Below are 27,859 nucleotides of genomic sequence, written 5' to 3'. Positions count from 1 at the left end.
TTGAAAGAAATTGTGTTGAAATGCTTGAAGCTAAATGTACAATTGAGGGCAAAACATGTGCCGGGAGTACTGAATAATGCAGCTGATGCGCTCTCTCGTTTCAAAATGCAGGCATTCAAGGATTGTTTACCCTCAGCGGAGCTAGTGGCAGCGCCATTTCCCGAAGCACTATGGCAAATCGGCGCCCCGGACTACAAAACCTCGTGGCAGCCAGTTTAGTGCCCAGGACAAGGAAAGCTTATGAAGGGGCGGTCCGCTCGTACTGCGCCTTTTTGGGCCCTGAATGGGAGCATATATGGGGTCAGGAGGGGTCCTTTCCCCAATATTTAGTGGCACTTCATGAGGAGGGCCGGTCGGCGGCAACCGCCAGTCGGTATAAGGCCGCCATATCGTTTATGGCTCAGCTCCAAGGGATCAGGGACCCGACGGACTCCTTTATAGTCAGAAAGGCGCTGCGCGGCTGGCGGCGCCTAGAGGGGCGCAAAAGGGATACCAGGCATCCGATAGGATTTGACATGTTGACTGCCTTGCTGGCTAAACTAGAGGAGACGTGCTCCTCACCTAGTGAGGTTGTCCTATTCCGGGCAGCATTTGCACTGGCATTCTATTGGGCCCTGCGGGTAGGCGAACTAGTGGCTGCCAATAAAAGGGATACCGAGGGGGGTCTGCGCAGGGACCACACGCAAGTGAGGGGGGATTCCCTGCTGATCACGATTGCCAGGTCAAAGACAGACCAGGAGGCCCAGGGGAGTAGCATTGTGTTGCAGCGCGCTCCCGGTAGTCCCTGTTGTCCAGTGATGCACGTTGAGGCCTACCTAAATAAAGCAAAGGGTGACGACGTGGGGGGGGCCTTGCTGCGGCATGCTGACGGCACCCCGTTAACAAAGTTTCAGTTCCAAAGGTTGCTGGCGATCACGATTGCAGCTGCGGGCTTGAACCCGAGTGATTTTGGAACTCATTCATTCAGGATAGGGGCCGCTACAGAAGCGACGGCCGGGGGTCTGCAGCCAGACAATGTTAAACAGATGGGGCGATGGTCTTCAGACTGTTTCAAATGTTACGTGTGGTTGCACATGTTGTAATTTATTTGAGACGTACACTCACGCTTGTTGTCTTTTGTTTGGATTACAGTTTCACGAGCCTGTGACGCAGGGCAGAAATTGGGACCGGCCCAGTATCAGCTAACCACCACTTCAGGAGCGAGGAATGGAAGACGAGTGGTCTGGGTCGTGGCCACTCATACGTGAGACGGGCCGCGGATATATTCAGGGCAGGTGATGCGATTCACACATCTGAGGAATATGGTCAGGGTGACCTTCCATGGGAAGGGCGGTTTGTGTATTGACCGACTGCAAAGTTTTGTGGAAGAATTGTTAGGGCGGCACAGGTCACCGCCATCAGTAGTCATAGTGCACATTGGGGGCAATGAATTGGTGAGGTTGGGCAGACGGGCTTTAATCGAACACATACTTTCAGCAGTTAGTTGGTTAGCAAAGACACTCCCGGGGTGCACAATAGCTTGGTCGCACATGATTCCGAGGAGGGTATGGAGGGGTGGGTTGTCCATGACAGCGTTGAACCATTCGATAAAGAGGGTCAACAATAAAATTGAGAAATTGTTTCGATCTAACCACCTTCAAAGTATACCTCACAGATGCATCTGGGGGGACCACTGTTATTCAGATGATGGGATACACCTGTCCAGGGTGGGGAATGACATATTGATAGGAGACATGATAGCTTGGCTAGTGGGATTGAGGAGACATGACCTATAGGAGTTGTGGGGGGGCCAGACAGTCGGTCAACTATCTGGCCTGTAGGATGGGAGCGCCCGGGGGGAGGCGGCCATTGGCCCCTCCCACGGGCGGCGGCACCCATTACGAATGGGATCGCCCAGGGGAGACAGCCATAGGCCCCTCCCAGGGGGAGACAGCTATATGCCCCTCCCACGAATTTCCCAGGGGCCGGATATCCGCTGCGGCGGAAGAGAGTGCGGGGAAAGGGGGGGGGGGAGGGAGTCCACGCTGTCCTTCTTACGGTTACCCCGCACGGGAAATTGGACGTCCTTAAGATGGCGCCGAGTGGAAGGGGGCCCCCATGACAAGGGAAGTTACGGTTGGCTACGAGGGTAAAGTCCTCTGCGCATGCGCCACTCACACGTGAGGGCGGAAATTTGGTGATAGGGATCTGACACCGGTTAAGACCTTGCCGTTGGCCCCTAACGATAGGATGTACAAAATTCATATGCAATGCATGATGTCATGATGTTAGACTTGGTTAGGAAAATCTTTGTATTAGAGATTTGTTAAGGTTAGCCTGGATACCTGTCTACATCGAGTGTAATGAAAGTTGAATTTTGTACATGATAAATAAAACGTTTTTAATTTAAAGTTTTAAATTTTTGTTTCATATTTTAATAAATACGGCCGGAGGGGGGTCGCGAGGCCCCCCTGCCTTCCAAATGTTCAAAATGTGTCTGTCTCCTACCATTGGGATTGGTGGTGGAAGGGGTGGCGGGCATCCTGGACCATACAGAGCGAAGCACATGCTCCTCGGGGCGCTCAAGCGAAAAATTACCGCTGATATGTATTCTTGCAGGTCTCTGGTCTCATCATGTGGGGTCAACCAATGTCCTCACGCCAAAATACTGGCAATACAGGGCTTGGGCATGCAGGATCACGTAAGCACGATTACAAACAGGGCAAACCATTTCCTTCTCCTATTCAGTGTTATCCATACCATTTAAAGGGAGACTTTCAAGAATTCGGCCTTAGGTCCTCGTCTTCCTCTACACAGTTGTGTACAGCTCCTTGGTAAAAGTTGATCAAGGTTCAGTCAAAACGGACAGTATATATTCTATTATAGCAAAGGTACCACAAACCCATAGTCCGATCAAATTAAAATTAGCCACATACCTTACAGGGGAATCCTAATAAAGAGCAAGTGTATAAAATCTCCACGGCTATGAGTCACAGATGAACTGCCACTTCAGAATTTGCATTGGGTTGCAGATAGCTCTCTGGATACTGAGGTGCTTCCACTGAGTTGTCTCCCTTTAGAAGAATTTAACAGAGGGTGTGGGGTAGGGACGGTAGCCCATCTTTCTGTGTAAGGTTGCAGCCTTGGCCATGCCATTGGCCACTTCATTGTTCAAGTGTTAGCCCTTGTCAGGCCTCAGTATGACCTGCCCGAACTGGCATAGTCCAGGCGCAGTGAGCAACAAAAGATCCTTCTTGCTCCTTACTCTTGGATCCCGATTCGAATCAGACAGGTGTACTTGGTTTAACAAACAATATTGAAGGAGGGGGAATCAGTAGAGCAGCGCTGACACTGATCAAGCATTCTAGAATATATAATAATTTAGTGGCTACATTCAACTGGGTCAACCCCGCTCAGTAGTACCCTACCACTCATGTAACCATGCACTGTCATGCACACTATATACACTATGGGTGAACTAGGAGACCAAGTCATGACATACTACACAGATTTTGTGAAAAAGCCAGTAGACACTCAAATTAGTAGAATTGTGGCATGGTCTATTACTGGTAGTGGTAGCCAGCAATGTTAAAAGGAGTATTATTGGGTGTACACCTTTTAAGCAACAGAGACTAGGACTCTTTTGGCGAGCAGCAAAAAAACTAATGTAAAGCGCTTACAAATTTGTTACATGGCCTTCTGAGCAGAAAAATCTAGAGTCTGTTACATTTATTAAATAAACCAAGGACTCCTGTGTTTGCAGCTACAAATACTTCACCCATACTTACAACGATGATAGCTAACCATCCGACACCCATATCCAGTACTCCACTGAGACTTTCCTTGTAGTAAAGTCACAATTGAAGAGAGCAGTCAGCCACAGAACATAAAAGGTCAAGAGGCCTATCAATTTGCAAACAATGTGTCACATTAAAAATGCATAGCAGATTACAGGTTGCACACCACAGAGCATTAGAGGGTAGACTCTGGAGTCACATTAGAACCTATTGTTATAGCAAGAGTGGTGGATGTCCCTTGTGCCTCTCAGAAGGCATGGCAGAAGAAATGTGCAAGAAATACCAAACCATACTTTTATACTGAAAGAGGAGGACAGTAAACCTTGACACCATGTTAGGTGCCTGTGCCAGGAGTAGGCAGGAAACAGGCAGACAAGCAAAGCAAGCTAGACTACGGCTTCCGTGAAATTAATGGCTCGGGCTCATACCTTTTCCACAGGAGACTTGTGCCAAAGTTGAACCAGACTAAGCACTAGTGGCACTGCCTCATCCTTAGGATAATGTCGTTTTTGAACTACAAAAACTGTTCAAAACAAGACTGCTGAAAGACTTCACAAAAAACGTATTTTATCCTTGATCTAAATGCCGAACATGTAATGATGTCTTTTCATAGAGAGGTGCACTTTACATGTGTCTCATGATCACTGATAATCCAGAGCAGCGTCTGTGGCATTTCCCAGGCTGCTTTGATTTGCTAGCCTCTCAAGCTGCCCCTACTGAGGTATTGGGCCAGAAGGAAATCTGTTATGTTTGTAGCAAGTCAGGTAGCAGCTAAGAGAATTAACATAAAAATAAATGCCTTTCCATTCATTTACCCAATCTGACGGCTCTTGGATAGACCGTCGCTGGACTGTGGTGGGTGTATAAAGAGTGTATTCGTGCTGTGTACACACCTGAAACTCTGTGAGCTGCCTAGGGGATTTTACACAAACAAGCTCAGCAGCAGAGCATACTAGGACAGCTTCAGCAGATCATCAGGCTTTGTCCTAGCTTTGAGAAAATGGGCACCCTGCAGCTCCACATTTACGAAGCATCAGGAAGGTCTTTGTGGACGGAGATCTTCCCCTTTCTAGAAAAAGTCTCAAGCTTATATACTCAATCACAGGCATGTGGGCAGTAGCTCGTTGCCAATCTGCTCAACTTCCTCCAAATATTCAACAATCTAAAAGTTAGGTGTGGCTAGTGTTAGACCTGGCCCTTTCTGCAGGGTTATCCTCAAACATGTTGCCTTCCTCATCCTGGTGTCCTGATGTTCTTTTTGTTGGCTTTAAAACTCTGAGACCTTTACCACTGCTAATCCCTGGTAAAGTGCATATGCTCTCTCCTCAGTCAACACCTTTAAAAAGAGTTGACTATCGTTTAATGGGTCTCTGTGTTGAACCCTTAAAAAAGGCTGCAACAAGGCAAGTTAATGGACCCGAGCTTGTTGCAAAGGACCAGTGTATAAACTGGGAGTCACAGGAAAATCTTTGTTAAAGGCAAGGAACTCAATGATTCACGCAATATGGCTCGATTTGGGCTTAGATTTTGGCCAAATCAGGTTTTTTTGTAGCGCCAAACGAAACTCTCCTCTCTGATGCTGCAGGATATTGTCTAATGCTCTGACAAATTCTTGCAACTTATTGTTGACATAGCCAAAAATATCCAACTGAGAAAAGATATTTTTCAAGATTTATGGCTACATTCATTAATAAGTCAAAAGGAGACATTTGAGATGAAGTAAGCCTCAATATCTGGGGTAGGCAGTCCCTCACAAGGAAGAGCTCGGTTGACCATTTCGTTAGCCATTTGGGCAAGGCTGAGGTCTTTCCATATCTGTAGCATGTCGCAGACAAACAATTTTGGAATACAATTCTCCAATTCTGTATAGGAATCGATTCTAGTTGGAGAATTCATGGTTTTAGGAAAAGAATCCTGGAGAATCACAGCTACTGCTTTTGTGATCTAAACATTAAGTATACCTTAATAAGTCTTCTTTTAGATGGTTTTCTTTTTTAAGTGAGAAGAAAAGGATTTGCCGTTCAATCTTGAGGAAGTATGGAAGTAGAACACGTAACAACGCACAGGTCACTTTATTTTCAATGAATCTCGAGGTACTTTCTTTTTTTACTAAAGAGGTTCTTTTAATAATCTCCTGCATTTTTATTTTAGTAACACCATAGAATTTTGATGGCTTCGTACGACTGACTCTGGGCCATTTTATAACATTACAATTATTGATTTGTGTAAAAAAGATAGGTGGTTGAATGAATTATGGTGCCCTATACACATAATCTCACATTGTATGATATACGTAAGGGGATTTCAATCGGTCTAATGTGCTTTATAAATGAAACACAGTATAATTATTAAACTATGTATGTGTAGAAATGATGGTTTGTTTAAAATTTTAATTTCTATAAGAAATAATATTTTTTATTTTCAGAATATTCCTACATGCAGACTTATATTGTTGGACTCTACTGAATACATACCTGACACAAAAATATGGTATCTGCTAGATGAATGAATGCAGATACAAATATGGTTTTCTTTTGTCTCTTCAGAAACTCAAAATAGGAAAATGTCACAATTGTATTGCAGTTATGATCAGAGGTCACTATTGGACGAAAACAGGTGTCCTATTACTTCTGATGCACACAGTAAACACTGGTTTGCCTTGTGGGTCTGATATTAAGACCGACACAGAAAGGCATGTTGCCCATGTTTCAAATATTATGTGTATTTCACAGATGAACGCCTCACCAGCAAGCTAGACTATGGGAATGCATTCTACATCACAACAAGGCATTTTACATCAATATCTGTACCCAAATCACGAAGAGGCACCACATCATCCAGAACACGGCAGCCAGACTCCCACGCAACTTACTTCATGCACCCATATCGCCTCTCACCACAAAGGCATCCAGTGGCTTCCCACCGACAAGTGCGCTCTGTTCAAATTACTCACACACATTCAAGGTACTAGAAAACTTAGGCCACAACTACTTAAACAATTGAATCAACTTTCACACACCCACCAGACACCTCAGCTCTACTAGTCTCATGCTCGCAATGGTCCCACGCTGCAATACAGAGAGCTGCGCCTTCTCTTACCTGGCTCTTAAACCCTGGAACGGACCCCCCCCCCCTCCCCTTCCCTTCACCGCCACATTAGGACTGCTTACTAGCCCCAAGAATTCAAGAAGAAACTGAAAAAGTGTCTCTTAAGATAATGCTTCAATCAGGACACCAAACCCTGCTCTTGTGTGAGATGGGCACTTTACAAATACAAATAACATAATATTTAAAAATACAAATGAGTGAAATCCCAAGTTTTGAAAATACAGCTAAAACTTCCTAAACCTCATATTTTCCCAACTGTCTTGAAATATTAATAACACTTCTTGTTTTTTTATAGAGTTTATATAGCGCGAACTAGACCCGAAGGTATCAGGTATCAGAGCGCTTTACATGAGCACCAATTTTGTTACAGATGGACACCTTCATTTTTGTTAGGCACAGGGAGATTAGGTGATTTGCTCAGAATCATAGGATGTTGAGCGTTGATGCCGAGACTCAAACCCGGTTCCCCAACTTCGAGGTCGACCGCTCTAGCTGTAAGGCTACATCCTCTGTTAGCGGTGCATTTCTTTGAAACGTTTTGACAAGGAACCTGAAAAGCCAAATATATGAGGGTGAGTAGGACTAACAATGCTTGATATGCCTCTTGGTCTGGTGCACCCTACAGTGAACAAAGGGGCGCCTCTAGTCACTCATCATGAAGAGGAAGTCTTGTACTTAGAATACTGTCTCCAGAATATCATCTGGCATAAATATTGCCCTATATATTCTTTACAAACATATTGCCACATTGGAGTTAATAACAGGAAACATACACTCATTAGGATAATATTTTTGTAAACAATATTTTTGTATCCGATATAGTGAGACAACTTCAGCAGATCTCTCTTCCTGCATTTTCTGGTGGTGTGGGAGGGACTGGGTTCACATGACATCATTGTCCAGCATCCAGCAAGAGGATTCAAAATCAAAGCGGACCATCGGGACTTCCTCAACGTTGAACCTCTTTGGAGCCTGATGGCGGTGGTTGGGCTGCACCAACACCCACCAACCCAGACTCCCTAATATTTTGACAGCGGTGGTAATAAGATAATCTAGGTTTCTTTTTCCTGTCATATATATTATTCTCTGCATTGAACAGTAGTAGATGGGTACAGGGATTACTGAGGGGGGACTGACTGACCTAATTGTATTCAGTGCTTTATGCTTTCAAGAAGTTGGGGGGGGAATTTACGTGTGGCTTGTCAACTTTCTATCAAGGGTAATTTTGACAAAGAGATTGTACTTCAACTTTAAAACTAAAACAAAAATCGCCAAGAATGCAAAAAGTGAGCACAAAGCTTTTTGTAAAAGTTAAGTACGATACAAAAATAGCTGTACCAAATTTAGATACAGTAAATGTCATTCAGCAATTCACTATTGTATGCAGAAACCGGTCTGTGCTGTGCGAGTTTAATTCTTTGGTTAAGCGAGTTAACAGGTGAAATATAGTACACAAGTTCTACCTCTGTTGCTGTATTTGGTTTTTATTATTTTCAGGATACGGTGCCCCAGGCCGGCAGGATACATACACCATGTGGCTCCCTGAAGACTGGGTGTCAGACTTCAGCAAATATGCTTTTCTGCTGCTCACACTGCTCCATACATCAAACCGCTGAGAACTAAATGGGTTTTTATGCATATTCTTTGTTGGCATTCTGTGTCTGCCAAAGAGGAGGGTGGATTAAATAGGAACTTGTTGACGTGCTTTATGCTGTGTTGTGCTTACAGCAAATATATTTGTGCAATTTACAAGTGGTGTCCATGACTAATGGTTTTTCATTTGTTTCAATTCAATTCAAGCAACGTCCTGTTGAGCCTCCTTACAAAGTGTCTCTGTCTTTCCTTTCTTGCTGGGGGCCCCGAACCTATGGTTCCCGCAGTTTAATTATGGTTGAAGGCAACAATTGCATGACGTGAACACACCATTACTGGGACTATCTTCATTTCTCTTTTAAAGAAGTTTCCTACTTTTTAGTCAAAGGTAAAACATGTGTAAGTGATATTCTGCACGTCTGTGTATGTCATTTTATAAACACTAATGATTTTGATACATGACCGTGGAAACATTCACATTTCCGCGATGACAAAATGCCCCACGTGAGGAATAGATATTTAGCATTACCATGTTTCTCACTTTTTGTTTACCACTTGTAGATTTTGTTTTCCCCGCTGTAAAAACAGGGGTATCAAAAAAGCACATCTAAGTTTGGAAAAGGACTACTTGTTATCTTTTACATTTGCTCCAAAATAAAACCTGAACGCGCTCTACGATAACAGCTAAACAGTAAACCTGTGAAAGCACTCTCATAATATTCCACGTGGACAGCCCTGCTAATTGCCACGCATCAAGGGTTAAACTAAGGCACTTTAGTGCTTCTTCGCACAGCTATTTATTGAAATGCATTAGTCATGCAACCAAATCTTCAGTATGCCTTTTCTGCTAGAGGATTTCAGGGCGGTGTATATTTATTACTGGCACAAACAAAGCCAGCGTCGATGAGAGGTGTACTTCCCATGAATACACCAATAACTTGTTGAGCTCGTGTGGCTTCCATTTTGGCAGGCTTCTTCATCTCTTTCATGCCTAGTGATAGAGAAATCTTCTTCCAAGCAGGCTGAATGTCAACATGTACTGTAACCCATGAAACCGCATGGCAGCGCCCATCCACTAGAAATGCGTGGAAATTCTCATGAGGGTATTTGCTCTCAGAGTCTACCTAAAAACTATGGAAATTATGCTCATTGTCAGCAGGAAGACAAAGCATTCGAGACTATCACAGAGACCCTCACCCTCACAGTGCAGATTATTAAGACGCGTTCAGGCATTCTGTGCCACAATACAGCACTGCTTTGATTGTAGAGCTGTAGTGAATTGAAGAGCAACTGTTGCTAAATCTGCATCAAAATAAAAGGACAGGTTTGGCCAACATTATTCTTGTTCAGAACGAGCTATGTTCTTGCTCGACGCAATCTTTTTGGTTGTGTTTTTTGTTTTGGTATCTGAGTAAAAAATAGCAAATGCTCCTATCTCACAACCATTCTTTATTTATAAATTAGTTTTATTATAGCGCCAAATTAGTTATGTTTTTGGACTAAAGGAGCCGAAATAAGCAGCTCAAATTAGTAACACTGTCCAACAAGCATTTGCATAGCCAATAGGTCTCGCCTTTGGCACATTCTAAGTGATTAGCCAGAGTTATTGGCTTTGCCAATGTCTGTAAACTATGCAACATATTGAAACTTTGCCAAGTAGGAACTCTGCCGCCTAGGCAGGAAAGGCTCAAAGCGGGGGTGATTCAGGCTATGAAGGGTGCATTCCAGGCTCCACAGCAGAGCTTTGTCTAGTAAGGATTGTGCTTTTAAACACAACAAAACTCCTGGCTAGGCCAAAATGGAACCTCACCAATGTAAAAGAGGATAGGTTCCTAGCGAGGAATAGTTTCTGCAAGTCAGCTGCAGCAGTGTAACTTCTGAAAAAACCTTGCCACACAAATTAAGCACAGTCCTGACGAAGAAGGATCCCCTCATGCTGCTCATAATGAGCACATTGGTGGCTAATGTTCTATTTTAGCAGCCTACCATTTTTCAGGAAGAATTTTTTTCAACTGCCCAGGACAGGTACTTTTGAGGTACCAAAAGAAGTGGTGCTCCGAGCTACCAATTAATATTCCTAACTGCCCAATGCCCACAGGCAAAAACCCAGGTGACCATGAGATAGGGTGACCGAAACTATGAGTCATTCCAACAACATAGAAGTAGGACTACAATTTGGATTGAAGAATGACTTAACTGATTGCATTGATTAATATTAAAAGCACAGATATTGTGGCACTTCAAGGAAATGAAATGCTAAGTTGAAACATAGTATTATCTGTGTTAAGTACATCTGTTTGGGCCTGCAACGTAATTCTGCTCTAAAACTCATTGGAACGTGTCACCCTCTTTGTTCCGTCAACCCAAAAACGTATTTCCTAATAAATGTATTTTTTTTTTTTTTTATGACAGCCCAGATGTTGAAAAACTGTAGTTAGGAGCAAATTGAGGGCACTTGGTCACCCTACCATGAAGAGGGGAGAGGGCGGGGATGTGGGGGTGGGGGTGGGGGTGGGGGGGTTCTAGCCTCCAAAGTTGCGCACACCCTTGCCAGAAATGCCTCAGTGTTCACGTGCAGGCAAGAAGGGTTCATTCCAGTCACACTCGTGAATAATGTGGCTTCGCTTTACTCCACGGCAACTTCAACTGGAAACTGGGGAGGAGGCACAAGTTTTTGGTTCCGGATTTGATTACAAAACCATAAACTGCACACAAGGCATTTCAATTAAATAAGTTCTTCCTAATACATGTTTTCATAAGGAGTAAATGTGACCAACATTTCACGTGTTGCCTCGGAGAGCGCACGCACTGCAGTTCATAAAAAGTGCACTTTTAAAATCAAGATATGTTAATTGCATTCTGACAGGAAGACTTCTGGCAAGATAGCACGCCAGACAAACTGGCAGGAATTAAATGAGTTCCATGGAAAATACAACTCTACCAAGGGCAAAGGTGCATACAAAAGTAAAGATTGCGAGTAAAATACTATAGCCCAAGTAGTGCTGTGATCCTAAACATTCCTGGAGCTTCCTACCCCACTTGACATCATACGGGTAAACAAAGATATTCCTATATGGAGCACTTTCACTCAAACATGGGTTCTTAGTGTAGAGTCTTGTGGGCCCTAGGCCCTCATGCTGGCAACCAGTCAGACACAGGACACACTGGCAGTATGGTGCAACTGGCCCAGAGCACGTGCGCTCGGCCTCTTTTATTGGTACTGTGTCACATGACCTGTGACATCAGTGGTGGGTGGGTGTTCAGTGTGAATACAGGCTTCAGCACTAGACTGCTGACTTATGCTGGGCATTACATCCCTCCCCAAATTGGTTAAAAATTAACCCAAACAGAAAAAGTCCAAAAACCTGTGGGGGAAAGAAAACACAGAAAATAACATTGGACTTGCGCTTTCAAAATGAGTCTCTTTGGCTGCTTGCAAGCCGCAGGCAGTATAGTTCTTGCGTTTTGGATTACCAGTTCTTGGTGGCACGATTCGCAGTTGTTCGGCGGGTTCATTCTTTGTCTGTGCTGTCTGTCCGCTGTTTTCAGCCCTGCATTTTGCTTTGCTCTCTTGGTGAAGAATAGTTAAAGAGAGATGGATGACATGGTTGTTGTTTGTCTTCCGGCTTCTTTTCTCCATGCTGGTTGCGTGATGTTTCCAGGCAGGCTTCAGTGTGTTTCTTGGCAGGTGAATAGAGTAGGTGCGAACATCCCTCTCACTAGGATGCCCCTCTCGCCGGTTTTCTTCTGCCACAAGATGTCCGGGAGGACCTCTTTGCCAGGTTTCCACTGGACTGGTGTTTTTGGTCGCGTTGCTCTACCATAGCCTTCGGGCCGTGAGCAGGGCGCTCCACGAGCCTCACCGTCGTGTCCTAGTTCCACCTGAAGGTTGAGTTGTCAACTCTCTTCATTGCTCGCGAGGCTTGCATCCTCTTGGGTCCTGCAGACATGCTTCAGTAGGTCTGTCTCTCGTGCAGGACTTGCTGCCACCAGAGTCCCTCGAGGTCTCTGCTTCTGGTTTGCCACGGGCTGGTGCGAGGTAGGTCAGGTCCTCAACTTCCGGAGGCCTGAGTAGTCTCGCCATCCAATCTTCCGCTCAGACCCCAGAGGGAGATGTCGCCAACAGTCTATCTTGCTCTCTTCTGCGATCGCCGTGTGGATGGATGGCTCGTAGGTGGTTGTCTTTGTTCTGCGCTGCCGGTGCTCTTGCCAGGCTTGTCTTCTATTGCACTCAGGTGTTCCAGTGCCTGTTCTTTTCCTTCTTTCCGCAGGGGTGGCTTCTTTCTTCTTTTCTTAGTGGCGGCGGCCACTCTGTTCTTTCTTCCTTCTTCTTAACCTGACAGTCGTGCCACTCTGATTACTTCTTCCTCCTTATCTTCTTAGTGGCGGTGGCCACTTAGATCTTTCTTCCTTCTCCTTCTTCTCGCGACGTACTCTGGTCCAATCTTCTTCATCTTCTCTGGCCAGGCTTCCCCATGCAGCGCGCGCATTCTGCACGTGTCTTCCTGGTCTTGTCCTAGTCCTAGGACACTGTCTTCTTGTCACTCACTTCCAGGGTTAGCGTCGCGACCTTCAAACTTCTTTCTGTCAATTTCGTTAATTAGTGTGGTTGAAGTTCGTGGGTCCAGGTCCTCGGACCGCGCCTTGTCTGAACTTCTTGGACCCCGTGCTGGTCCCTTCTGCCGAGGTCTGGCAGGTAGGCTTCGTGGTGCTGAGCTTCTTGGACCTCGTGCTGGTCCCTTCTGCCGATGTCCGGCAGGTAGGCTTCGTGGTGCTGAGCCTCTTGGACCTCGTGCTGGTCCCTTCTGCCGATGTCCGGCAGGTAGGCTTTGTGGTGCTGAGCTTCTTGGACCTCGTGCTGGTCCCTTCTGCCGATGTCCGGCAGGTAGGATTCGTGGTGCTGAGCTTCTTGGACCTCGTGCTGGTCCCTTCTGCCGATGTCCAGCAGGTAGGCTTCGTGGTGCTTGGTGACCATGCTGAGTGGTCATGTTGCTGTTGTGTGGATTCTTCAATGCTACGGGTTGACTGCGCAACCATTTTCTTTTCATCTCTGTTTGATTGCTTTGGTGCGCAACTGGGTGCGCTCTTCGGGTGTTCCCTTGTGACTTGCTGCTTTGGGCTAGTGCTGGCCGCACTGTTGCGCATTTGCGTCATGCGCTTTCGCACTTCCTGGTGCTGGGTTCTAGAACCATTGTTGGTTCGTGTGGGGTGTTCTTACTTTCGCCATTCTGCTGCAGCGACGGCCTGTGGCCACCAGGCATCGCTGTCTTCTCTTCTGGCGTGGCGTAGATGCTTCTGGAGGGTTGCGTCACCGCTCCGTTGACGTTCTTCTGGTCTTGCTTCTTCTGTTTGGTGTTGGTTGCGATTCTTGTGGGTTTTCTTTGGGCGCACTTGCGGCGTGCTTTCGAGTGTCTTCTGAGGAGTTGCTTCTTGGAGGGTCGCGTCACCACTCTGTTGACCTTCTTCTGGTCCTACCTCTTCTGTGCGTTGCTAGTTGCGATCCTTGTGAACTTCTTTGGGAGCACTTGCTACGTGCTTTTGAGTGTCCGCTGAGGCGTTGCTGCACTCCTGACGCGCTTCTGGAGCGTTTCTGGCGTTCTGTCGTGTTCTTGCGCTTCTGGCGCGCGCCTGCGCCGTCGCCTTTTATCTTCTCAGGGTGTGTGGTGGCGTTCTGGTGTAACAGTGTTCTTGCGCTTGGTCAGTTTCTCCTGGCGTTGTTGCGCAGTCACCTGGTGCGGAGTTCTTTTACTCCTTGCGCCGTCTTGCGCAGTGCTATGTTGTCCTGGTGGCGCTGGCGTGTCGCTGTGCAGCGTCTTTGGTCGGGCTTCCTTGTCGCAGTGTGGCGTTCCTGCGCCCGTCTGGCGTTACTGTGTGTTTACTTTCATGCTGGGCAGTCCTCCCTTGTGTACTGGTGTGTGTTGGACGTCCTGTGTTGTCTCCCGGACAGTGCTGCTTTTCCTTTGGGCGCTGCTGTGCTGCGCTCCTGTAGAGGCGTCACCATCCCTTGTGTGCACTGATGCTACTCTTGGTTATGTCTTAGAGGTGCTGTAGGGATGTTTGGCTTGTTGCAGGCTTGTTTATTTTCATCTGCTGCAATATTGAAAAGATCCACTAGATGGCAGGGTTGCTCCTTGGCAGGCATTGGCAGTCTTTCCCTTGCTCTGGGTCCTTCACTATTTCGCCGGTGTTTGGCTGTGTGCTGCGTGGTGTCCTGAAACTTCAGGCTAGCGTGGAGCTGGAAGTTCTTCCTGGGACTGCATGTCCAGTGGCACACGGTGCGGGGGAGGCTCCACCAGAGGGTTCCTTGGAGCATTGGTGAGTGTCTGTGTGCTTTGTTGTGCTTTGTGGACAAATGCACTCACGATCGGCACTTTGCTGCAAGTGCAGTGCTTCTCTCAGTCAGAGCAGCTTCCTTGTTCACACGCTGCGCTGGGGGCCAAAACGTAGGCGCTATTGCTGGGGCTTGTCTGCTCTGTTGGGTTGCGGACCACGCGCTGTCTTCTCGATTTCCCCGCCGGCAGCAGCCTCTCATTTCACACGCTGCGCGGGGCGGGGGAGAGGTCAACGCGGCTCCCGGAGATTTCTGATCTCCTTACGGGCAGTGTTCAGAGTCTTCGCGGGTGGGCTCCGCTTTCAGTTCTTGCGGCACTGAGGCAGTCGCATTGACGCGGGTGGGCACCCGCTTTGTTTATTCACACCCGCAGCTCTCCACACGCTGCGGGCTATGCACACAGTTTCTCCGGGCAAGACGTCATTTTCGATGCGGGTGGGCTCCGCTTTAATCATTCGGCGCCCGGCAGCTCTCCTCACGCTGCGGGCGCTCTAAGCTAAGGTTCTTCACCCCGCCGCCGCAGTTCACACACGCGGCGGGGGACGCTGTAGGCAGGCCGCGGGTGGGCTCTGCGAGCCTCGCTTGATCCCGGGGGCAATAGCGGCCGATGCCGCGTCGCAGCAGGCAGGCCGCGGGTGGGCTCCGCGAGCCTCGCTTAATTACGGGGGCATTTGCGGCCGATGCCGCGTCGCAGCAGGCAGGCCACGGGTGGGCTCCGCGAGCCTTGCTTAATTACTGAGCCAATGTTCTGTGCCGCTCGCAATTCAGAGGGCACATTAAGTGTTCGTAGTTTATGGCGGGTGGGCTCCGCTTTTGGTGCTTCACCGTCTGGGGCTCACCTTCGGCCGACGGGCCTATTCTTCCGCGGGTGGGCACCGCGATGGCTTCTTCGTCTTTCTCGGGGCACCGCCTCGGCAGGGCGGGCTACGGCAGGCTGCAGAGGTGCGGGGTGAGCTCCCGGTCACCTTCTCCTTTTCCTCCAGGCCCGGGGCTCGACACACGCCTCGTGGGCCTCTCGGCGGCCGGATCGATTCTTCTCAGGCGTGTGCCTTTGCAGCAGGCAGCTCTCCTTCCCCTTTTTCTTCGAAGTGTTCTTTTCAGCTGTGGCACGCTCGGCACAGCTCCGCCCTCGTCGCCATTGTAGAGTCTTGTGGGCCCTAGGCCCTCATGCTGGCAACCAGTCAGACACAGGACACACTGGCAGTATGGTGCAACTGGCCCAGAGCACGTGCGCTCGGCCTCTTTTATTGGTACTGTGTCACATGACCTGTGACATCAGTGGTGGGTGGGTGTTCAGTGTGAATACAGGCTTCAGCACTAGACTGCTGACTTATGCTGGGCATTACACTTAGTTTTAAGAAAAACAGAGAGCTCATCTCCATGTGAAAGAATCTTCAAGGAAGAACAGATTAAAGAATAACCAGGTTCTTCACGTTTTGTAAAGAAGGGAATATTACAAATGCTGCGCAAGGAGGTAGGCAGCGTGTTCTTGATCGCAACAGTGCCACTTTTGACTTAAAAGCGGGGACAAGCATTGGTTAAAATGTTTCAATGTTTTAAACAAAAAAGGATCCTACTAGAGCATAGTTCCCCTACAAAAACAGCTGAAATCGTAATAAAGGCTTGAAGTATCAGAACCTTGAATTACACTGGTTCTTTTCGTGGTCAATGCAGAGTTTGGTGATGCAGACACACAACTTACAAAGCCCATGAAAGCATCGGGAGAGAGAATCTGGACCGTTTAGAGACGTCTTAATTTACATTTTGTCAAAACCAAGTGCAAGACAATGCCGCAATCCACGCAAAGTGAATGTAGCCATGACGCCGAGACTGTGTGCGCCTCCCGCACCGAACCATCTCAAATGAATGCTCTAAAATAACTCTGCCTGGAACTAATCAGCTGATCTTGCTGCAGGGGCTGCTAATTGGGGGTCGAGACAGCTTGGATTGAAAGCAAATTAAATGATATGATATGATATGAAGGAGATTTATAATGCGCAAAACAATAACCCGCAGGTATCAAGGCGCCTAACAAAATAATCAGTAATAGAGACAGAAGACCTTACATGTAGGCTTGCCGAAAGAGGAGAGTTTTTAGGGCAGTCCGGAAGTTCTGTAAAGACGGAAGGGATCTCAGGTCCAGGGGAAGGTCATTCCACCATTTGGGAGCTAGAGTGGAAAAGGCCCTGCCACCCCATCTAGCTCTTCGTACGCGGGGGGCTGTCAGAAGCAATTTCCCGGAGGAACGCAGGTCCCTTCCAGGAATGTAGTGGGAAATGATGGACCCGATTCCAGAGTCGCTGTTTTTGGCGATGGCTCTGTAGGTCAAGCATAGGACTTTGAACCTAATTCGATGTTCTACCGGTAGCCAATGCAGCGTTTTCCTGGCCGCAGTGGCCGAGGAACGTCTGGGAATATCCAGAACAAATCTGGCTATGGCGTTTTGGACTACCTGTAAGCGCTGTAGGTGGCTCCTATTAAGCCCAGCATACAGCGCATTACAGTAGTCCAAACGAGAACCAATGAGTGCGACCGCTATTTGTTTTCTAGCCTGCAAGGAAAGATATTTCCTGATCCTTCGTAGGATGTGAATCAAACCCCAGCAGGTGGAGACGGTTCTACTCACCTGGCTGCCCAAATCAAGGGCAGGGTCTATCAACACCCCGAGATTCTTGGCAGATGTTGTAGGGGAAGGGCATGTTCCTAGGGAGTCAGGCCACCAATTGGCTGACCAGATGTTTTCTTTCCCCCCCAAACACCATCACCTCAGTCTTCTCCCCATTCAGTCTAAGAGAGTTCTGAATCATCCAATGACCAACCGCCTCCATACAGGATCTAAACTTGGAGGCGGTTAGGACATCAGAATGAGGGAGAGAGACGAGGATTTGAGTGTCGTCTGCGTAGGAAACTACCTCCATCCCGAAAGATCTTATTAGCTTGGCTAGTGGGGTCACATAGATGTTAAAAAGGGTCGGGCTAAGTGCCGACCCTTGAGGGACCCCACACAGCACTGGTCGGGATGGAGATAGGAACTCCCCCAGCTTGACTCTTTGTTCCCTCCCTGTGAGGAAAGAGGTCAAAAGATCCAGAGCTGTGTCTTTCACCCCCACCTCCCTCAGCCGAGATGAAAGAACTGAGGGGGAGAGGGTATCGAAAGCCGCAGATAGATCTAGCAGGACCAGGAGAGATGTCTGGCCCCCATCTACTGTCGTGCGGATCTTATCGAGCACGATGGTGAGGGCTGACTCAGTGCTAAATTCTCTCCTGAATCCATGCTGGGAGGAGTCTAGGCATCCCGAGCTTTCCACAAAGACAGCGAGGTGCTTGTTGAGATGTGCCTCAAGCATCTTCGCTGGGGCAGGAAGCGGCGAGATAGGCCGGAAGTTTTTTAGGACCTCCGGATCCAGGGAGGCCTTTTTTAACAGGGGTTTTACTACCGCCTTCTTCCATTCTGTAGGGAAAACACCGTCTCTAATGGCTAGATTCATTACCTCTAGCAACGGTGGCAGGAGGGTCTCCCTACACTGCTTGATGACTTTCAGCGGGCAGGAATCCAAAGGAGAACCAGACTTGGTCTTATTTAGCAGTAACTCCAGGTCTTGTAAGGCCAGCGGGGGGAAAGAGTCCAAGGTGCATAGCGGGGAGATGTCTGTAGTGGTCGTACTCATCTCAACCCCTGAGGTGGGCGCACTAATACAGGTTCTTTGTACCTCGAGGGCCAGGTGAATTTCCTGAATTTTAGTGTGGAAGAAGGAGGCAATCTTATCACATAGGTCCTGCGAAGGAATGACAGGGTCCGGGGCTTGCAGTTTGACTAAAGAGTCCACAGTTTTAAAAAGCTCCTTCGGCGAGGAAAGCGAGTTGGTCATGGTAACAATGAAACAAGAAATAAATGCACTGTATGGACTTTAGTTCGTTGATTGACTGGCCTGATAGTGGTTTGGACACTTTTTTACCAGAATGTTACAAATATCCCTTTTCTCTCTGAATGCAGCATATGTACCCACTATACAAACCTTTCAGCGATCACATGACACAGACACATTGTGATAGCTATGAGTGCAGTGTAGGAGAAGCTTTTCTGATGGGCGGTGGAGTGAATGATGGGAGAGCCTTCAATGAGTGCGAATGTTGCACAGATAGACAGGTGGGGCAGTTTAGTGGGAGACAGACTGCGCTAGAAAGAATAGTGGCAACAGATGTGGTCCAAGCATTTGAGACTACAAGAATATATCTAAGAACTTGTTAAAATTAAAAGAAGAAACGTCACATGTGCAGGTACTGATTTATCAAATAATGAATATGTTTGAAAAAGATTTTGGTTGGGTGATGAGTGGTGTAGGGTACTTTGTGAGGTACTGTAAGTCGTGTGTTGAGGAACTGGACTTGTAGGTGGTGATTTGAGTGTACATTTTAGTGAATGTTCTGTTTCTCTCCTTTCTGTACCAACTGAAGCGTGTGGCAAGCAATTGTGCGGTGTATCTTAGCTTCTCGGATCAGGAAGAGTCTTCCAATAGGAGACATAGAGGGGATTGGCTGAGCTAGCAAGAATCTTGTGGGGTCTGCATGAGAACTGCAAAAGATATTACTGTGCCTGTAAGGAGTTTTTACAGAAGCATGAGGTATATGTCAGTATGTGCGAACCTAAAGAGAGTTATGAAGATAAGGTTGTATTAATGGTGCGGTTAATTTACGTGATACTGTCCATGAGGATGTTTGGACTGCTTTTTAGCTATATGGGATCCTCAGCAGATTACTGTACCTCCAGTGCTTCAATAGACTGATTTGCTGAAATTATCAATCCCTTGGGTGAGACTATTTACTCAGGCAGGGATTGAATGAAAACATAAACCCCTTATTGGCCCTCTTGTTGACATTTGCTGCTGCTCATCTTACTCTGTCGAATGCTGAAATTATCAATCCCTTGGGTGAGACTATTTACTCAGGCAGGGATTGAATGAAAACATAAACCCCTTATTGGCCCTCTTGTTGACATTTGCTGCTGCTCATCTTACTCTGTCGAATCCTAGGACACGTTTCCACGGCCTTCATGGCACCATCAATCCAATCCAAAGAGGACAGAGAGCTGATTGACCTCCTACTCACAGCAGCGGTTAAGACGGTCCTAAATAACTGGAAGGACACGGGAAAAGCATCCTTGAGGGTTTGGTTCAACTGGATCACCTTCCTGCGGGGGGCAGACACCATAACCTCAAACCACACATCAAAAACCTGCACAAGTGGCGAAATGTGGCTCTCCCTAGACAACTACCTGTCCTTACACAAGCCCCCCTAGGCTGTCATCCAAGGGGGATAACACACCCACACGCATCGCAGGCGGAAAGCCTGGACAACTCGATCGACACTCGAACAATGTGTTCCTCCCGCTTTCTCACTTTCTCTTTTTCCCACTTTACTTTCCCAGTCACCTGGGGGTACATACACAGGCCGCGGATAACGCCACACACCGAGTATACGAATGTAGCACGCATGCTCTCACAAAAGGCCGTATGTAACCCAACGAGCATATAATATTGTCAAGCTTTTTCCCCCTCGGGCGACCTATACTGTACTCCTGCATACTGTACCCTGTATATAAAACTCTTTCTCAATAAAATTCACTTGAAATTTAAAAAAAAGAAAATATTCAGTCTTTATAGAAATTTACTGCATGAACCAGTAAATTTCCTGACTGTAACAACGTTCAGGGAATTACTTAAGGATACTTTTTTTTTGCCCAGATTGGGTCAGTGGGCACTAAAAAAGCATAGAAATAAAAAACAGAACCTCCGAGGACTCAGCCGAAGGTCCGACTCAGAGGTAAGGGGGCACGGGGCACAGGTAGTTTGTACTAATTCACACTCCGCAAATTGCATGTAGCACACTACAAACACTGTGCTTAATCATGCAGTGTAGCAGCTAAATCAACAACATCCACAGATGCTTTGATGAAGCAATTTTACATGCTAAAAAGTGTAGGAAGGTGGATACCGGACTATGGTTACCCCAGATTTTTTGCCAAGTGTTTAGCTGGTTTTCGACTTAGTTGGCCTGGGATCCTGCTAATCAGGGCCCCAGGCTATCTGCTCTCTCTGTAAAATGGACTCCATGTACTTTAGGTACATCTCAAATGGGACATTGGGTCACCTTATGAGCCCCTGTACAGTGTACTAAAGGTACCCAGGGCATAGGTGCATGCAAGGCCTACCAGGGGCTGCATCATGTATTATGCCACCCCTGGCTGGCCACTCACATTGACACAACTGGCTGATCACTCAGCTGGGGCAAAGTCGTGTAATCACCCCTTGCTTAGATATAGTATTCCTATATCTAACCTTATATCTAGACACATATACACCTATAAGTCACTCCTATGGCAGGCCTTAACAATCCTGGAGGCAGAGTGCTTGGTTTTATGTGATATGGTGCTCTAGCATGAGCTGAGCCTGTCTGCAGCTTTCGGAACCATGTCCTTATAGCTGGTTTAGGATATTGCCATACCATATACTCTGAAGGGCATTATGAACCTCGCGGTTAAATGCTAACTCTGGTTTGGCTTTATCAAAACATGTCGAGTAAGGTGTAATACGTTTTGGAATACTACCCCCTCGCCAGTTCTGGCAACGGGGGTAGCATTCCACCCTTCTAGAGGGAGAAGACATGTTGTTCCAATTATTCCCGGTTAAAGTTAACCAGAGCCTCGGCATCACAAAATGGATGCTGCTGCCACATACACAAGTCTGACCTCCTGCTGCTGGGAGTCCTTCCAGCGAGGGAGGCTTGGACAATAGGTTTCCTGCCTTGGAAGGTGCTAGCACCACCCCAGACAGGATTTTGTGTATTGGAACAGGGAGGGCTGAAAGGATTGAGACACTGCCTGGGGCACACAAGGTGTCCCATGCATAGTCCAGTTCAAACCGGTGCTGGGGCACTCGAGCCCCAGCTCTGGCGCGAAACTGGACAAAAGGAAAGGGGTGTAACCACCCCCTTCCCTGGTCCCACCCAAAGGAGGGACCTAGCAGGTAATCCAGCCCTAAGATTGGTATATAGGTAGCAGCTGAGTCTAGAGACTTTAGATTAATCCTGACTGAAATTTTGAAACGAAATTCTGGACCTTCGACGATCCACTTGAAGAAAGCGACTGAAGAATCTCCCTTGTGGTCAAGGAGTGACCACGCTGCACAAGCAGGCACCATCCAGCGATCAACGGCATGCTTGGTCGCCGCCTCCCACCGGAGCCCGAGCACAGAGCCTGACAAGAACCGGATTCCCAGACATCCAACAGCCCGATCCACAGTCCCTGCAAAGCATAGAACAGTGGAGGCGATGAGAGACGTGGGACCGGCCATCTTGAAAAGTCTGCGACCTGCTAACTGTGCAGCCCCCAAGGCCTTCTCGAAGCTGTGCATTGGGGATTGAGAAGCCCCAGCCCGAGCAGCATCTGCACCAAAGATCAGCCCTGCACCCTCCAGGGCCGGACTGAGAACCAAAACCAGCCCTGGCAAAGTGCTCGGCCGGCCCCCTGGGGGTGCGACAGCTCTTTGCCAGGGCCGGTTTTCGGCCGATTTTGTTACAGGGGCGATTTTGCAGCTATGCTGCAAAAACGGCCCTGTAACAAAAACGGCCCCCAGGGCCCAAAACCGGCCCCCACCCTTGCGGCGCACCAGGGGATTGCCCGGTGCCCGCAACGGCCAGTCCGGGGATTGGCACCCTCCACGAGTTCTGCGTGGGGCCCTTTTGCATTTTCCTGCTCGACGCGTCTGCCCGGTCACTTGCCCGTTGGCTAGTGGCCATCTTGGCGACGATCCTTTGAATCTACACCGCTGGTCTGGTTGCTCCAGACTTGCCCTTGCTTGCCTCAAAAGAAGCAGCCCCTCAGACCTTGCTGGTCTGAGTAAGAAGCCTACATCGTATCCTGCTTGGGTTGCCTTTGCCAAGGCTTGTTGACTCCAATCCTGAAGCCGATACCGCTGACCGCGAGAGCCTTCGTGGGACAGTCTGTGTTTGACTCCTGGTCGTCGTCGACGCCTCCTGGTCCATGTGGCTGCAGAGACAAGCTTCCCATCAGCACCGGAGTGCTTCGGGACATCGCCTGGTTCCTTCCTGGTCACTGGCTAGTCACCCAGACTCTGTCCCCTCTGCTTTCAGGTCCTCTACATCTTCGATCCACCCTTGGATCCACCCGGACTCTTCTCTCCTGGCCGCCTGCAGCATCTTTTCTCCAAGGCTCCATAGAACTCCACGAAGAAACCCGACACACTTTGGGACCTATGCACCCGCTTCCTGTTGGTTAGGTAACGTGAGTACTGCGGTGCTCCTGTAAAGAGTAACTCTCCTAGTTTCAAGTGGTTAGCTTCTAGTCCAGTCGGAAGACTCCCAAACCTTTAACTTTCTATTTTTACGCACCCATTGACTTCTATGTGTGCACACGTGTGCCTTTAGACACTGCACACGCATCCCGTGGGCATCCTGCTCCCTAACCATTGTTAGCCCAGTGTAGCCCCAGCGATTCCCAAGGCCCTAGGCCTTACCATTGTTCGTGATGTGGTACTTATACAATATTTTTAGTATATGGTTTAGCGGGCCACCCGGCCCTATCCATATTTGTGCAACATTTGTATGTTATATTAAGTTACTTGTTATGCGCTTGTGCTTCTGTGCTCATAAAGAGTTCAGGGGATTGCTTTAGAAATAAATACATATATATTTTGAATATATATCCTGTGGGGTGTCCTTTCATTTGGTATTAAAGGGATTGCATATAGTAAAACAGCTGGCTTCACATGCCCTCTTGAGTTTAGCCTAAGACTGCTCTGTCCATGCTACCTCTAGGATAGCTGGTCTATAAGGTTGACTTTACAATCATCACCATAAGGGTTGTTTGGACTGGTGCAAAGTACTCACTAGAATAGTGAACATCATATACCAGGCCAACTTCTCACAAAAAGCACATAACCAATTCACAATAGTGAACTTTTTGAATTAAAATATTAGGCAATGAGAGAGGTAATGATTTTGGGGTCCCCCCTAACCTAGGGGGAGGACCAGGCAGATACCTTGAACATAAAGAGCATAAACCAAAAGCACATCTTGTTGAACAATTTGGTGGTGGTCCCATCCTCTTAGGACCACCCCAAGCATAATTATTGGCAAAAAAACAATCCCAACCAAAGGCCCTGCAAAGCATTATGGGACGAGATTAGCGGTGGGCAGTGAATATTATAGTATCCCATTTCAAAATAATTCTACAAAGAGCTGCAGTTCAACTAGTCGTTACTAGATGTCCCTCACAAGTCAAATGCAAAAGCATTGAAATTATTCTTACATCAAGCTGCAGTTCCACTAGTCGTTACTAGATGTCCCTCAAGAGTCAAATGCAAAAGCATTGAAACCCTTTCATGAAGCTTTTGCATTTAAAGATAGAGATACTTATTTTATCATAACTGGCACTGTGCAAGATGCCATTTGCAATTATTGCACAGTGCAGACAAGTACACAGTGCCATAATCTATGCACTACGCAGTTTGTGTGGTATGAGTAGCTCAAAGTATACTATGTGCAGCTACGCATAGTGCTACTCCGCAAACTACACGCAGGGTTAAACTGCATGATCTCAGTTTAAGGGGAGGAGTTGGGTTCAGGGGGTTACGAGTCTTGCAGCACGTGTGCCTGCTGCAACGGTGTACTGCGCATGGAGTGCCTGCTTGAAAGTGTGTGCGTGTGCGCTGCGTGCTAGTTGCAGACGGGTGCTGCGTGTAGAGGGGTAGCCACCGTGTTACCCTGCTGCAGGCTGTTAGGAATGGATGCCGTATGCAGGGAGTGTCAGTGCGTTACGCCGGCATGATTTAGCTGTGAGGAGACTGCATTGGTAGCCGAAAAGGATGTGTAAGCACGCCGCCATGCGCGCACGCGTACACATCTCTTGTCCATACGCGTGCACATTTTGTCCACCCTTATGCGTGCACATGAAATCCGAATTGATTCCAAAAGGCTCTCGCATGGCGAAGCAGCGCATGCGCGCTGGTACCGCCAAGCGAGACCTAAAAAAGAGTTTACTGTTGCATGTAATGTGAGCAGCCACAGAGAAGAAAAGCGAGACAGAAAGTTACGAACTAGAGCGGAATTGTTGGGGAGAAAGAGACAATGTGGGGACAGTAGGTGGGAGATGGCAGGTAGGGAGAGACAAACAGAAGAGAGAGAGAGAGAGAGAGAGAGAGAGAGAGAGAGAGAGAGAGAGAGAAAGAGAAAGAGAGAGAGAGAGAGAGACAGAAAGAGAGAGAGAGAAAGAGAGAGAGAGAGGATAAAAGATTCCATGGAAAGAAAAAGGGGAAGGGACAGAAAGGAGACTAGTAAAATTCGAGGAAAGACAAAGCGACCCAGAGAATATTGAGGTGGAGAGATAAGGGGGGAGAGTATGGTGAGCTAGAAGTATGGAGAAGCAAAAAAGAGGAAAAAGACAAATGGTGAGGGGAAAGAGAAAGGAATAAAAAAATCAGGGCAGAGAAGGGCGCAATGTGATAAGTGAGAAAGAAAAGAAGGAGAGAGATGCAAAGATAAGAAGGGGGAAAAGAAGAGATCTAAAGAAGCAGAGAGATGGAGAAAGGAAGGAAAGAAATAAAGGAAGGAAAGAAAGAAAGGAAGGAAAGAAAGAAATGCCAGGAAAACACTGCAGTGAAAAGACTGATAAGTGAAAACATGAGTGAGTGCAGTGGATGACGGAGAAAGGGAGAGAGAGTGTTTGAAGAAAGGAAAGTGGGAAACAAAAGGAGGAGATAAGTACATAAAGCATGAAGAAAAGCTGGAAAGATGGGGTCTGTAAGTACAGGAAGAGGGCTGATATGGCCACACATACGATTTAGTCAATTTATTTTTACAGAGACTTACCTAGCCCAGAGATGTCACATTGGTCACTTAGGTGCGTTGTCAAAGCGCTCTTGTGGTTTGCAATCTGGGACCTTGTTTGAAGCTGGGGTTGGGGGGCAATCCGACAGTTCCTAATGGAGGTGCTCAGCCTGATGTGATGGAAGGGATACCTGTCGAAAATTCTTCATCTAAGGATAGTATGTGAGGATGTGTGCCACTGCCAATGATGCACTCTCTTCCGGTTTTGACACTTCAATCAAAAGAGGTCGTTTTTTTCAGTTCTAATTCAAATCCTAGGCATGCCCACATCTAGAGACAAAACAAGGCTCCTTTACTTCCTTAACTTGTTTTTGTAAACCTGTGAAACCTAAGGTACTCTGAGCAATTGAAAGTTCCATGGGGAATGCTGTACATGCGCAAATGTCAGGCCCCATTAAGATGGTGTTGTATTCATTGGGGTTCATTCTAATGCGTGTTTGTGTGTTCACTTTGCATTCTTATTTCTGTGTTCTGTTTGGGAGTTCAATGGATGGGCGGTTGGGATAATCAGATGGGAGATCCTGGAGCAGAGTGGTTGTGTAAGCTGTCCTTCGTTGTACCCTAATAAATACTCTTCTATCAAGATTTGTCTGATGTCTACTATTATGAATACATCAGATGGGCAGTCATTTGCTGAGGGTGTGCATGTTTATTTTGGAAAGGATGTGTCACTCACATTACTGATCCGAAATCATTAACTAGGTCAGTGCTAGAATACACATCTGGAAGTACTTTTTAGAACCGAAACTGCCAAAAGCGGAAAGCATGTTAAAAAATGTATGTTAATGACCTGCAATAAACACTTAAGAAACATTACAATCGTATCCAAATTGCCACCTAAACACCGGATGAAGGTGGTCATTTCTGATATATATATATATCATTACGTGAGATCCATTCCTCACTCAGTCCCTCACACGTTATGCATTTAGATGCCACACATTAGTACATTGAAAACATGTAAACGTAACACGTTAGCAAAGTGAAAACCTGGTAGCTATGCGTGGATGAAAATGTACCTTTGTCATTCCAACTCCCACGACAAACACCCTCTTGCCTCTTGCCAGAGCCATGGCTGCGTTAGACGTACACGGGCTCGGTGAAGAAAAAGTATAAGATCAGCTGGTGCAGGGCAAGCACAGATCGGGATGGAAGCAAAGTTCAGTCCTCCCTCCTCGGGGATGCAGCCCATGCTCCTCTCGCTCCACCCAATAGGCGGGAACCTGTCAAAAGAGAAAAAAGAAACAGAAGGAGGACAACGCTGAGGGTGAGCGAGCGCTCTAATCGAAAACAATCCGGCCATCTTAAAACGTCGGCACGTGTAATTCCAGACCTATAGCGCCAAGTAAGCTCCAATCGACAAGCCGTAATTTCTAAATTTCGTTTTTTATTTTTGATTTGAGTTTTGAACATAATAACACTAAATATTATTATTTGCCGATTTTTTATAATAAATGTACACATTTCGGTCAGTATGCTGAATAATTCACAGTAGTTGTTGTGTTAAAATTGCTTTCAAACCCTGTATTTTGATGGCATTATCAGCATGTGCCACTGAGTATTCAAGATAATTATCAATTTGTTGTGTATTCTACCCGAATAAACGACCGCCCCTCTTCCTACCGCTCCCTCCTAGTGGCATTGTACTAAACTGTCACATAGCTGCCAAGGTTTCAGATTGCTACGTGTGACATTCTCATGTTTTCAGTGTACTTATGAGCGATATTCAAGATCAAATGTGTGACACTTAAAGTGACACTTTCTCGTGAGCAAAATCAAGCAATGAAGGCAATAGAAATAGATACATTAAAAAAATTACACTATTTTCAGCAAAACTTTAAGAAGATCTTGAAACTGTTGCAAAACAGCTGAAATGGAAGGACACTAACCTAGTGCTCTGTGATAAAAAACATTAAATACAGTTCTGTTATATGCTAGTACACTTTCTTTGCGGCAGGCATATTAACCCACTGCACTACTTTAAGGGGAGTCAAAACTGAGAGTGGACAAATTTGGTCTATTTCCAGTAGGCACATTAATCAAAAGAGTTATCTGTGACATTTTTATTGTTGCCTGAAAACTGATAGACACATAAGTAACTCAGCAGCAGGTCCTTTTAAACACATATGTTCTAAGCACAGCACTCCAC

The 27,859-nt window shown here is 47.0% G+C and overlaps 1 protein-coding gene across 1 annotated transcript in view; it reads right to left on the bottom strand.

Annotated features, from left to right (window-relative positions):
- The window catches only part of LOC147747232 (sterol carrier protein 2-like), a 382,719-nt gene extending 355,781 nt beyond the window's left edge, over window positions 1–26,938 (bottom strand). The window contains exon 1 of the mRNA XM_086952451.1: window positions 26,730–26,938. Coding sequence (XP_086808577.1) covers window positions 26,730–26,783 — 54 coding nt within the window. The 5' untranslated portion in view covers window positions 26,784–26,938. The remainder of the gene's footprint in view (window positions 1–26,729) is intronic.
- Window positions 26,939–27,859: the final 921 nt, after the last annotated feature.

This window comes from Lissotriton vulgaris, chromosome 1_1 (genome assembly GCF_964263255.1).
Source record: "Lissotriton vulgaris chromosome 1_1, aLisVul1.2, whole genome shotgun sequence".
NCBI classification, from domain to species: domain Eukaryota; kingdom Metazoa; phylum Chordata; class Amphibia; order Caudata; family Salamandridae; genus Lissotriton; species Lissotriton vulgaris.
The sequence above is the reverse complement of the archived record's forward strand: the minus strand, read 5'-3'. Positions and strand labels throughout refer to the sequence as shown.